General features: G+C 28.6%; 1 protein-coding gene across 1 annotated transcript in view; it reads left to right on the forward strand.

The window, feature by feature from the left end:
* The window catches only part of LOC123299908 (FERM and PDZ domain-containing protein 4), a 332,124-nt gene that overhangs the window by 85,282 nt on the left and 232,521 nt on the right, over positions 1–14,321 (forward strand). The window contains exon 2 of the mRNA XM_044882321.1: positions 442–611. Within this exon, the coding sequence (XP_044738256.1) occupies positions 469–611 (143 nt within the window). The 5' untranslated portion in view covers positions 442–468. The remainder of the gene's footprint in view (positions 1–441; positions 612–14,321) is intronic.

The following is a 14,321-nucleotide window of genomic DNA, read 5'->3' on the forward strand; positions in this document are numbered from 1 at the left end:
TTTTTATACTAAGTAGTGAATTATGAAAATTCTTGTCTGCATGTCTCTGCTACCATTGATTTAAGGGAAAAAATAAATTATGATTGACATGTGATTATTATTTATCATCCTCCCAGGTAAATGGTCCACTAAATATCATTTAATTGTGTTACCTTTTGTAAAATTTTAAGATTAAATAAGGTACTATAGGCATTAAAGTTAAAATTTATTGATTTTAATTTTAAAACGTACTATCAAAAGGGAGGCACTTATTTTCAAATGATGTGCATTAGAAATTAAACATGAACTTTTATTAAAATAAATGTTAACTTTGATCAGGTCTTAAAAATCGTATAGTACGTCGACCAGCTTAAAGTATTCTATAAATTCTCATTATTCTATGACAATCTTTTACAATATCCATATGTATAACGTTTTTTTTTTATTTTTTGTATGTTTCAGACGGAGTACTAGTAGTAGTGGTCGGTAATGTTGCTACAAGCTGCCGCCCCAGGTGGTGGCGGTGGACAAAGCTCAGGTCGACCTCCCGAACTTGAACTGGACGGATCCCAGCAGCTACCACCAACATGGACAGCACACACGACCCGTGAGGGTAGAATCTATTATTGCAAGTAAGAAACCTTTACTACATTCTATTCTCTCTTATATCGTTTTGTTCGTTGTTCGTTTTTACATGTATACATTTTTATAGGTAAAGGGTCGGGCGTAGTTATTGATAGTCATTGCAAAACGACTGAAAATGTTAGAGGTTGTTGATAAAGTCGTTGCTAATAACTTTTTAGGTACGAAAATACTTGTGCAATTTTCAATTATCGGTAAACTTAAAAATGACAAAAATTCAATGAGAACGGCATTAAAATAAAAATGATAATTGCTAAATAAAATGTAATTTTCCCACTTGATAAATCAGCAAAGCTGATATCTGTGGTTCGACTGCTTAAAAATGGTAGGTACATTTTAAGGTGTTGTGTCAGTGTGTTTTAAATTTTAAATTATCGTCTGTTGGATCAATATGAGGTCATTAAGAGAATGTGAACAAACATAAATTTTTTCACTTTTTACCTAGGTCCTATTTGATTTTGTAGCTTAGATGATATTAAGAAAATTCGTAGCATAGGAGCTGGAAAATACAATTTTGTACTGTGTAGCCCCACCCCTTGTTTATCTGGCGATTTTTCAAGAAGGGTTTTGTATTTGAAAGGTCAAGTTCGTTAATGAGAAAAAATTTATATATATATATATATATATATATATATATATATATTTGCATTTTTGACATCTATTAGGTGGGATCAATGAACATTAAAGAAGGTTTTTTGAAAATTCCATCATCAGTACAGAAGCAATTCTCCATTACCTTCGGAAATTCGCTAGTAAAAAGGCCTTATAAATTTTTTTAATACAGTGATGGGGGAGGGATTATAATGAAGCTGAAACACTCCCACGTATCTTGGATGGTTGGGGGTGGCCGTGCGTATGGATAAGAAATGAAAATAAAAAGTACCTCAGAAGCAAGAGTGCGTCAAATTTTCATCAAAATTGGGTAAAGACCTTTTTCCTTTGTCTTGAGTTTTCCAGGGTTAGTTAAAGAACCTTGTATAGGAAATTGACGATAACGATGACAATTTTTGTAATGAAAAAAGTTTTTTAGAAATGATATTGACCACCTTCTTCAAGCCGGTCTGAGAACTAAACACTGTACCTGGCCCTAAACCTAATACCTATACCTATATGTATACTACATGTTTATTTATACCTTTTTTGGTTGTTGTTTGCACAATGTAATTTTCACACATACACAAATTTTTAAAGCTCATCTTTTCGGTATATGTTTTTTACTTATCGTTTATTTTTCTTCGTCTGGATTTTATGTTCTTTTTTTTATTTTGTATTTTAATAGTTAACGACGTTTTTAGGGTTGCAAGGGAAAAACAACTCTTTATTATTTTGTAATATATTTCTGTTATATTGGATTTTGAGGTTATTTCAAAAAATAATTTTGTTTTATTGAAAATTTGTTCAAAACATTGTTGATAAATGTCATATACAGTGTGCATTTTTCAAATTATTTTTTACCACCATAAATTACATGAAAAAGCGTTTAAGAAAATTGACTTGGTACTGAAGAAAATTCTTTTTGTTTTTCATAAAATTGTATCCTATTTTTAAATCAATATGACAAGCAAATTATGTTGTATATCAGTCGGTAGTGTTTTCTTCTATCACGGTTTTCCAGAGATTTAAATATATCGGTGGATACCCTCCTAGCATTGTGAACAATACAATCAGTGGATACAATCTAAAAAATCACTGGTCGAAGAGCGAAAAACGAAAAAGCACTGGTCGACAAGAAATGATTCAAATTCCAAGGCTCTGGCTGCAACATTTGATGAATAATTTTTGTCTGGGAACGATAAAGGAAATTCATTCTACAACAAAAATGTTCTGTTAAATATTTAGGCTTCACAGCTTACGACTTTAAAATTTACCATTAAAAATCGGTCTGTTACATTCTGAGTTTGGCTGATTCTGAATTATTCAATAATATGAAAGAAGAGTACATATAAATAAGACGTAATTAATGGTTTACATTAATTAGCTATCTTGCAAGATAATGAAAGATTAACGCTAAGAATAGGACTTGTTAAGTGTTAAGTGTAAACAATATTTTATGGTTTTGCTATTACTCATCATAAGTCAATGAAAAACAACTTACCTTTTCTTTACCCGACTGTCAAGGAGGACTGCCATATTTGTTTGTAAATTTCTTTATACCTCGTATCTTCCGAATGGCTCGATGGATTTCAATAGTAAAGGTATTTGGCGAGAAATAAAAATACGTTAAATAAAAGAAAATTTAACAAACGTAACGAGTAAGGTATCAAATTAAACCCGACTTCGTTAAATAAAATTTGAAAAGGTTTAGTACAGTATAGTTTACAAAGAGGTGAAGAACGAAGTACAGTGGTTTACAAAGCGGCTTTAACAGTCGAGACCCATTAAAATCTAGACTGGCTCAATAGTCTTTCCAATAATGAGCCCCGATTGTTAAAGTCGCTATGTAAACTATTGGAGTTGTTTCTTTCTTTTCAGATTTTATTAAAGCAGTTTTTTAAATTATTTATTTTATTTCATTACCAAACCCTATAGTTAGTGTGTCTGACATAGTCTTACTCGAATTGTGCGCTAAAGGTTTCAGTTTTATAAATGGATTTTCTTTCTTTTATGCTTATATATAATTATGCTTAGTTAATCGAAGGTATGGTCGTTTTACTATATGTAATAAACTGATTAAGAATTGTTTAATTTGTGGCGGAATTTAAATTAAATCCTTTGTGAAAATTGTATTTTTACTACATAATTTCCTGTTGAATAATAATTAGTTTGCAAATATTCACAATGAAGTTTATAATAGCCTTTGAACAGTTCATAAAAAATAGAAAATAATTAAACAGTAACATTTCTAGACTATTCTAAACTTCATTGGTATAGTTTTTACAATATTTATATTTCAATATAGATTTGCAATACTAATTGAAAAAAAATTTACCTTATTAATATTGCAGAAACTCACCTACTAATAATTTTGCAGCCAGAGGTCGAAAATATTAAAAAATTTTAACAAATCCTATACTTTCGACATTTACATCATATGGAAAAATATTTGACAGTCTCTTCAGAGAGACTGAAAATTTTTTTGTATGCAAATGTCAATTTTTATACTCTGGAACTTCTTTTTCCTAATTACCCTCCCATTAAAATGGTGAAAGAAAATTTTTGCAATTTTTCACGCCAATCAAAGAATGTTTAAAATTTGTACATAACAGCTTTTATTTGAAGAATTGTATGTATAATCCGCCATTGTAATTTTAAGTAATTTTAGCCTTTCAGAATCTACGTACTTTCGATTAACATCTGTTGCTTAATTTCTAGAAATTTTTTACCTAATTTTTCCGTTGAGTGTTTTCAATCCATGAAACATTCTGTATGTTTATAGTATTTTTAAATGAAACTAAATTCAGTAGAGCATGTATTATCTTATTCTTAAGAACAAAACACTAATGAACTTAATATAAATTATTTAATTACAAAATTTTTAAGGCTTAGTTTTACAAATTGCATCACGATAATTTTTCACAAAAACGAAACAGTAGAAAAAGCTTTTTGTTTGCTTTTATACAAATTTTTTAAAACTTTTTGACTCTTCCAAAAATTTTCTTTTTCTATACCCCGTCGGTAACAAATCTCCTGGAACTTTGCAAGTGATACTGCAAATGGTTGCTTATTATTTCCTCTTAATGGTTAAATAAATGTTTTCTAGTACAACCACTAAATCTCTAATTATTTATGTAATATCTTATTCCATGCTTCTCTTCTTTGTCTAATTACTTTCTGTTTCTTTTGAATTCACCTTAGTGACAACTATAGATTTCCGTTAGAAAAAAATTATATTTATCAACAATAAAATCTTAGCATGTCCGGTTGATTTTATTGTTTCTGGTTGAAGTTTCAATATTTATATTATAATTGACGAAGCCGTTAGTTGACTAAATTGTCAATTAATAGCATGATTAAGAATAATATTGTCGACTATTCTTGTGACGGATTCCTCTCATTTCTTGTGACGGGTTCACTAGGTTCACTTGAAGTAGTATGGACTATTTGTTTATAACATATGTGCCAACTTTTATTCTACTAATGATAACAAACACCCGTATAAAACTTTGGCTCTTTTCCAAAAGTCAATTGACAATATTTGAAATAGCAACATGTTGACGATACATCCACGTATTTGCTAAAAGGGCCAAATTTGTTGATAATTTCTTCCGAAAATATGTTCTAGGATTACAGTTCAGTTTAATTGGGGATATTTATGAAAACACTACGATAGAAAAAAGCAGTATCTTACTTTTTAAGAACGTTTTTATAAATACTTTCAGTTTAACTTCATTTTTATTATTTCCCTCAAGGTTTCAACTGAATTGAAACATTCCAAAATTAAAATTAGTTGATCATTTAACAAAAAACTAGCTCCATGAATAATTGAATTTAAAGAAAGAAATCAGATAAATAAAATGCTAATTTTAATTAAAATATAAATAGAACAGTCTCGGGAATAACAAATAATTTTTATTGAAGTATTTCTTTACCAAGGTTTATTTCTCTGATACAGGTTCGCAACAATGTGGATACTCCTTTGTAGGATCTCCTTTTCTTTTCTGCGAATCCTTGGGATTAACAATATCACAACTGAAAATGAATCAAAAAAAGATTAATGTCCATTAAGATAAATAAATAAAATTAATTAATTAATCATACGTATTGATACTCATTTCCATCACATCTGTTTTTGGATTATAACGTTCACATATAATGGCCTTGCATCCATTTTCGTGTTCGGTTCCGTACAAAGTTGAACCAACGTTAAATTCTACACTCGCAGTGGAGTTCATATCTACGTCTCTTACAACTGTTCTACAAACTTCTTTCGAAATAAGATTTTGAGGAATGTTCAAGGTTTCATTTAATAAAGAGGATGTAAGTAAATTCATATTGTTTTTTATGATTTCCTCTCGTTCTGAAAAAAAAATTGTTTTTATAAAATTATTAGTCAGGATGTTCGGGCGCTATCAGCTTTGTATAAAAGGCTTTCTTTTTTTATTAAGTTGTACTTAGTTTATATCAATTTTGAAAATTTTATGGAGGGGGGGGAGCTGCCCGATTATTTTAATAAATAAACTACTTCAAAAGTAGGCATATTTAACATTGGTCCCATGGGAAAACGGTAGATGGATGATATGTTTTGATAGATTTCTCCAAAACTAGTCGGTGGAAATTAAAAAAAAACTATTTTAATTAAAATTATAACTTTAATAAATTATTGAAAACAAAAAAAATCCCTTGTGCCCCACTAAATAAGGATGTATGAGCACAGTAGTGACTTATGCTATAACTTGCCAATATAAGACGAAGACTAAGAATAAACTTTTTCTATCCTGGAGTAATTTTCAAAATATCAAAAATTGAAATAATTTAAAATATTGAAATTAATAAGCATGGTAACATTTCAATAAAAAAATTGGCAATGTGTAAAAGATGAGATTTCTTACATTTCTACATTATTAACTTTAATTTAGAAAAATGTTGCAAGCCTTACCTGGTTTAACAGATCTAACAAATCTAAGTTCTCTTTGAGTTTCATTGGGACGGCAAACATAACATTTTACATATGAAAATTGTATGAAATTAATGACCAAAAAATATTTTATTATATCAACACTATTCATTGTCAGATATGTTATCACTCTTATAGTTAAACGCACAATATATAAAAAATTTTAAATTATCTCATTTATATTTTAAATTTAATTGCAATTAAAAGTTATTATTAGTTGTTTTACGATTTATTCAATTGGACAATGATATTTTATTTATTTTAATAATTTTATTAGTTCGAATATTTTAGGCAGCAGAAATTATTTAATTTGAAATGGGTTTGTACATATTTGATGTATTTTATTTAGGTAATGTGTCGTACCTTGGGTACAATGTACGTTGAAATGTATGACGTACCTGAGTCCTTCTATGTTAATTAATACGTTATGACAAAGTTTACTTGCTGGAAGGCAAGAAATTGAGAGAAAATTATACTGGCCATGTGATTTTGTTTGAATGTAAAATGTTTTTTCTTCTTCTAGAAATGGTTGCTTATTCTTTCCTTTTTATGATCGATTAAATTTTCCCTAGTACAGCCACAAAAACTGTTATGTAATATGTTATTTTTTATTCCGTGGGTTATCTTCTTTGTTATCTTGGTCATCCTTTTAGCACTTTCTGCCTCTTTTGAATTCACTTTAATGATAACTATAATCTTCCACGGGAAAAATGGATTGATCCAAAATTGAAGCTGGCAACATTAGCAGTGGCAATGTTTCAATTATAATTAAAGAAGCCGTTAATTTACTTAAAAATCGTTTCATGATTTGTTGCCCAATATTTTTTCAACTAAGGAATTTTATGAAACCAAAATATCAATTTTTTACTTTATTAGAACATTTTGATATATAGATCTAGGTAAGTTTAAATTAGTTGACCAGATACTCTTTATTGATACATTGGTTATCATTCCTTATTTCTCTGATACAGGTTTGCAATAATTAACTTGTATTGTATACCTAGAAATTATGTGAAAATCACAACTGAAAATGAAGCATTACATCAGCAATTGGAGTATAACCTACACATTCAAATGCTTTGCATCCATTTTCGTGTTCGATTCTGTTTATAGTCCAAACAAAGTTTATAGACTAACTATACAGTATGGTAATTTGTACGTCTCTGGCTTCTGTGTTATAAACTTTTTGCGAAATCAAACTTTCATGGTTTCATTTAATGAAAACTGTATAATTATTATCAATTAATACTCTTAAAGTCAAACGCTCTCAATGTATAGAAATTATTAAATATAATATCATTTATATTTTATTTTATATGCAATTAAAATTGTTAAATTGCAGTTATTATTAGTTGTTTTACGGTTTATTCAATTGGGCAATGATATTATATTTTAAAACATTTTTAATAAACAGTTTTATTAGTTCGAATGTTTTAGAGTGTTTGAATAATTTAACTTTTCAATGATTTCGTAAATTTATGATTCCTTATTTAGATAAGATATTGTGTCATAACTGTCATTTTTATTATATGACAACAAAGCTTACTTGCAAGCAACCGAAAAGATGGCTGTCGATGTAGTTTTGTTCCAATGCAAAATAGAAATAAAATTTTTATTGCAGCAATAAATAAAAATTTTAATATTTATCGTTTATATATTCACAAGTTGATTATAGTTTTTTGCAACAGTGCTAATCGGGGAGGGGGGCGTTTTTGGTAATGACAATGAACAAAACGAAAATCTAAATCGTTTTTATCACGAAAGAGTCTTTTAGGCGCACTTGCATATGTCTCCATCACATTGTGAAAAATGTTAAAAGGTCATATGGAAAAAGGATTGGAAAACTAATACTGATTAAAGCATAAAATCCGTTTAGCACCCACTTGGGAACCCCATTCCTTCCTATAATACCCTCCAGGCTCAAAATAATAAAAACATAAATCCTTGTACAACAATCAATCATTTACAGTATATTTTAACTATTTAAAAAAAAAAAGTGTTTAGATAGAAAACACAAATTTATACAAATCTATTTTGATTTTGAAAACTATTTAACCGGATTTAAAGTGTCATTTATTTAATAATAATATGTGTCGTTACAACAAATATGTAACATACATACATGCATACATATATACATACAGTTTAGTCAGCCGATATCAACAACAATTTCATTATAACAGCATTATCAAATCATTTATGGTGACTTAAACAGTTACAAACAGTATACAACAACAACATACATGCCTAGATACATATACTTCTCTCTTTACTATAAATGTATTTATACCTACCTAAAACTCATGTCTGTTGTTTGTGTCACCACCTTTATATCTCTGTGTGTGTGTAGATAGTATAAACAGACCCTTAATGTACTGAATGATTGAGGATTAATCAATTTACTATTATTATTGAATGTGCGGTAACAAAGCGGAAGTGATGATCATTATAGAAGATATACTCTTAGATAAACCTTTAACGTGTAAGGGGGCCATTCATTAATTACGTAAGCATGATTTTTAAGATTTTTGAACGACCCTCTTCCTCCCACTTAAGCATTGTTATACAAAGATTAGTTAGACCCAAATTCATAGTTTGACGTAAATTAAAGATTTTTATTCTTTAGCACATAGACCATAGTTTGCAATGTGCATACATTATTTCTAATATTGGGTTTAACATCCTTCCCCCAAATAAGCACATGAATAGATTTTTAAACCCCTCTACCTACCCCCTTGGACAGGTCTTTGGCCTTTGGCCTGTATGCTGACTATTCACAGCACCTGAATAATTATAAATAATACCTCAATACTATTCAAATACCTGCTCAGAATTCTAGATAAATATGGTGGGAGCGCAAATAAATACATAGTACATAGGAAGATGTGATATAATGCACTATTTATGTGCGTTTCCACCATTTGTTGCATTTGATATTTTTTCCGCTCAACTTGATGTTAATTTATATTTTAAAAATATTATCTATTATTTCGTCTCTTATTATCACAAGTTTTAATACAACAAGCTTTAATATAAGTAATTAATTTTTCAATAATTTTTATTTGACATTTACCACCAATTTTCAACATTTGCACATAGTTCCATCTGATCTAGGCATCCAAAAAATTGATATTCATTAAAAAACATTTCTAACCCACTCCGCTTTTCATTCACATTTATTTTGCCTTAAAATTTCGTTTCCCAAATTTGATCTTCATTCATATCAATACAAAAATATTAAAGGCGATTGATATTAAAGACGATCGGATCCAGTTTACGAATCGTGAATAGAAAACGTTTAATTTCAAAATTAAACAATAAAATTAAAAAGAAACTTTATATTTCTGTAACATTCTGTATGATACATTTATTATACACTTGTATGTACATATTATATACTAGGATGTGTATATACTTATACTTACCTACCTTGTATCTTTTGGATATCAGCAACTATATCTACTTACTTGTATTAGTCGATAGGTAGGTAGTTCCTAGTGTGTTTACATGCCATCACGTATTTAACATAATACCTACGTTACGTTATAATATAGTTGACATTGTCTTTATTATCCAAATATAAACATTTAAGAACATAACATTCATTGCTTGCACCTATATTATAAGTACCTGTACCTTATACAAAGCATTTAAACTTTACTTTAAAATTAATTATTTTAAGTGCGGTTGAGTATCTATCAATCATCAGACCTTTTTAGTGTAAATTACGACGCATAAAACTTGACAAATAATGGTGTGGGTGGCCTCTGTTATAGGCGTGTATGCCAGAGAAACGGATGTTAGGTTAGGTTGTTATATAGGCTGTATAGGCTGTCCACGAAGGACACACTTAGGCTTTAAAGCCCATAGTGATACCATATATGTGTTTTACGACCTTTCCGCTGATAATTTCAATTATCAGCTCCTCCATTTGAGAGGCTGAGTGCACCTCCTTCATGGAAAGTATCAAAGCACTATGACTCGTCAATTTTTAAAGATCGATCTTCTTTTCATATTTTACGGCCTTACAATTATTGCCATCATAATTAGATGAGTATAATTAGATGATAAAAATGAAGAAATCCAATAAGGGGTAATGAAATACTGTAATGATATTGTGGTTTAATAAGGTAAGTAAAGCAAAAGAAATATTTTCAGCCAAACGTTACTTTTTGTGGGATTTAAATTGATAGAGCGTAATTAAACGAACTATAATCTCCATATTAATTTGAACCCTAAAAAATTGATTTTTTTCTTTACAGTAGCCAAGATATTACATTTTGGCTAGGTAAAAACTGGTATGATATATCCGACTAATTCCCATAATAAGTTACCCAACTTAACAATATAATTAAATTTTGTGTTATGAATAAATTTTATACAAGAAAAGTTTCATATTGATTCTACATTCCTAAACGATATAAAATATGATTTTCTATTAATTTTGATCGTCATAACATTATCATTGTCCAATTCAAATAAAACAGCAACCGCCTACACAACATACAATCGAGATCATCATCACCAATAATTTTATAAATGCACTGACCTCGAAAAGTTTAGAAACCATTTAAATTATAGTTTTACGGGAGTACGAACGCCAAGGAAAGCTTAGACTTGTGATTGAAATTATTTATACCTTATTTTCAACTTTGATGATGAATATTTCGATATTTGCCTTGGTTTTCGAAAAATCGTTATTGAAATTAGAGATTATTTTGTGCTTCCGGTTAAAAATTTAATTTGAAAACCATTAAATATTATATTTTGGACAATTCTTAGTATTTTTTTACCCGTCATAACTTTTACCACACCTGACCGTTTTCGATATATAAGCGTTTCAAAAACTAAAGTACGGATTTTTTGCTGAAAATTTGTTATTGTTGAAAATAAAGATCTTTTGTGGTTCTGGTTCATAATTTGATTGGAAAACCATATGATATTTTGGACCAATTTTGAGTTGTGGCATTTTCTATATTACCTCACCGTTTTCGATTTATAAGCGTTTGCAAAAAACGCGTATTTAAGCGAAAAAAATGTAGAATGTTCCATGATATAATGTCAAATGGTTTTCAAATCAAACTTGGATTTGATTTGTCGATTCTTGAGTCAAATACTTTATTTCCTATAGTAGTGAATCACTTTGATCACTCATTCAGTACAAGACACAAACAAAATTTGATTTCAATGCAAACTACCAAGTATATACATAGTGGAGTTATCAATACCAGTATACGTACCTATAACAAAATTCCAGACAATCACTACTTGAGAAAAATGTTTACTACCATCTAACAGAATTCGTTGAATGGTGGTTGCAGATAATGATTAGATTAATGACGCATTCTATGTACTTTGTACTTTTATACTAAGAATAAAGATTATTGTTATAATTATTATTATCTTCTTCGTTTCTCGGCATTTCCACCATTTTGTTAAATGAAAATTTTAACGACCCATCGTCATGCACACACAAGTACAAATTCAATAAGAGAAATTAAAATTTCTAAAAACGGAAATTCAAATTTTAAAACGGACGTGAAGTCATAGTATGTGGCTTGTCATAGTGTCAGACTTGTTGACATACTGTATGGTATTAATTACTTATATTTTGTATGGTTTTACCATGGATATATACTATAATTACTATATACGCAGGTATTACACGTGTAGTAAACGGTACATTGAACTGTCAACAATAGTATTATATTTTTATTTATTTGATATTTAATTACAGCATTTTTAAACACTATAACGGTGTAAACGATGAATTAAAAATATAAAAATTCATGAATATTCCCTGTTCTTCTAACACTCTAAACTTTGTACCATGACTGTAATATGAAGTATTTTATAAAATATATCATCAAATAATTAAATTAATATCACCATTCAATATTTATATAATAAATATAATATGGAATCCATCATATTATATACCTATATCTTTGTAATAAGAGCTCTAGCAGACCTTTTTACATTCATGTGGAAAACCATTCAACAAACAAACTAAAATGGATTACATTATTATCATCATCAAAATAATAATAATAATACTATAATATTATTATCATGTGATCAACAATAGATCAGAATATTTTAGCATTTCAATAGATACCATTACCACATTTATTTATCGTATTAAAATAATAGATTGATGCTTATTATTATTCAACTATACCAATCATTTATTATAATATTAGCAAGTGATATGTGTGCTAAATCATGAGGTGAAAAATTTTGATGCCCTAAACTTTTATAAAGGTACATAGGGAACAATAGGGAAAATTCTTGAAATTTAAATTTGGTTCAAATATTTTTTTTCCGTATCTTTATTTGCTGGACATTTGAACTAAACAATTATTTTAGTAATTAATATCTTATTAATTTCTTAAAATTAATAAAAGTACAAATTAAATGAGAAAAATTCAAATTTATAAAACGGACGTGACGTCATAGTATGTGGCTTGTCAGACTTATTGACATACTGTATGGTATTAATTACTTATAGTTTGTTTGGTATTACCATGCATATATACTAAAACTACTACAAATGTGGGTATTACACTTGTACAGTACAGTACTTGTACAGTACATTGAGCTGTCACCAACTGACAGCTCACATAATAACACGTCATCAACAGAGAGCGCCTAAAAGACTGCGTTTAAACATCTCTAGCAAATTTTGATCGGATTACGGGATATCTCATAATAAACAACAAATGCATATATGTTACTACATATCATTAAAAAAAATTTTTTGTTCTTTTATTAATTTCTGAACATTCTTAAATCTGCCCCTCGATTTTTTCACGATTTTCACGTTATTTTTTCGACAAACAAACTTGCAGAAATACAAAAATTTTTTACTTACATGACGAAAAAAAAAAAAAAAAACCATTATGTAATCAACACGGTCTCTACATGACATTTAAACAATTTACCAACTCAATTGTTTGTTTTCACTTGTTTTTTATAAATTCTGGTTAAAGGTTTTTTTTTATACAATTTTAATTCATTGGATTCATTTAATTAATCTTGACTCTATCTAGATCATACATAAATAAGCCAAATTCATCATAAATTGAAATATTGAAAGCCTTAAATGTGTTTTTGTTCCGAGTACACCGTTTTATGGTAAACTGATCATTTATTAGAAATAGAAACCATGCTATAAATATGATTAAATCTTCGGTCATTCATCAGTGATCTATCGCAACAAGGATTTCGTATGTTAGTACAACGTAATGAAAGTTTAATTTTCGATTTTGTACAATCTTTCAAATAAGTTTTAATAGTCATTAAGCACCTGTAAAAATTGATTATTGATTGGCTACTATGTTCCTTATCGCACTATATTAGTTTGATGGTTGGGGGTTTAAATAAAAAAAAAAAAACTGTAACAGACTCCAAAAACCGACATCTAGGTTATCTAGGAAACTAAAAGTTTTTCATTTGATTCAGGGTTGTCATAAATTTTGAGAAAATGCAAAAATCTTTTTATTTTTTGTCAAAATTTCATGTTTTATCATTTAAAAATATTGAATTTTGAAAGTTATCAGAAATTAAAGAAAATAAAGAAAATAGAGATAATTTAAAGTAAGAACAATGAAATTTTTATGTTATGTCATAATAAAAATCGTAATCAAACCAAACGTAATGTATTCACATATTGGGTTGACTACTAAATCAGAAGTATGTCTTTTTTAAACTAATACTACAATTATGTCATACAGTAAAAACTCAAAGTAGCTATAGAATTAAATTCTTTAAAAAATTAAACAAGTACTTGACTTAATAAATACTTTTAATTTTCAGAAAATTATCTTGTAAATTAAAAAAATAAGCGCCACATTTAGAATATACCAAGGTACGAAAGGAATATAGTTCCAACCGGGAACTATAATACTTTTTAGTTAGATTAGATTAGGTTGCATTGACTGTCCATGGGGGGCACACTTAGGCTATTGTAATATCTTATATGTGCTTTACCATCTTTCCACTAATAATTTCAACTCCTCAATTATTTTGAGCAGCTGAGTACATCTCCTTCATGCATATATCATAAAATAAACCAAACTATCACAACTGTGAATTAAATTAATTTTAGTTTTGACGGCGGGAAGCGACCGCAATCCTAGGCATA

Source organism: Chrysoperla carnea, chromosome 5 (genome assembly GCF_905475395.1).
Source record: "Chrysoperla carnea chromosome 5, inChrCarn1.1, whole genome shotgun sequence".
In the NCBI taxonomy this organism is placed as follows: Eukaryota; Metazoa; Arthropoda; class Insecta; order Neuroptera; family Chrysopidae; genus Chrysoperla; species Chrysoperla carnea.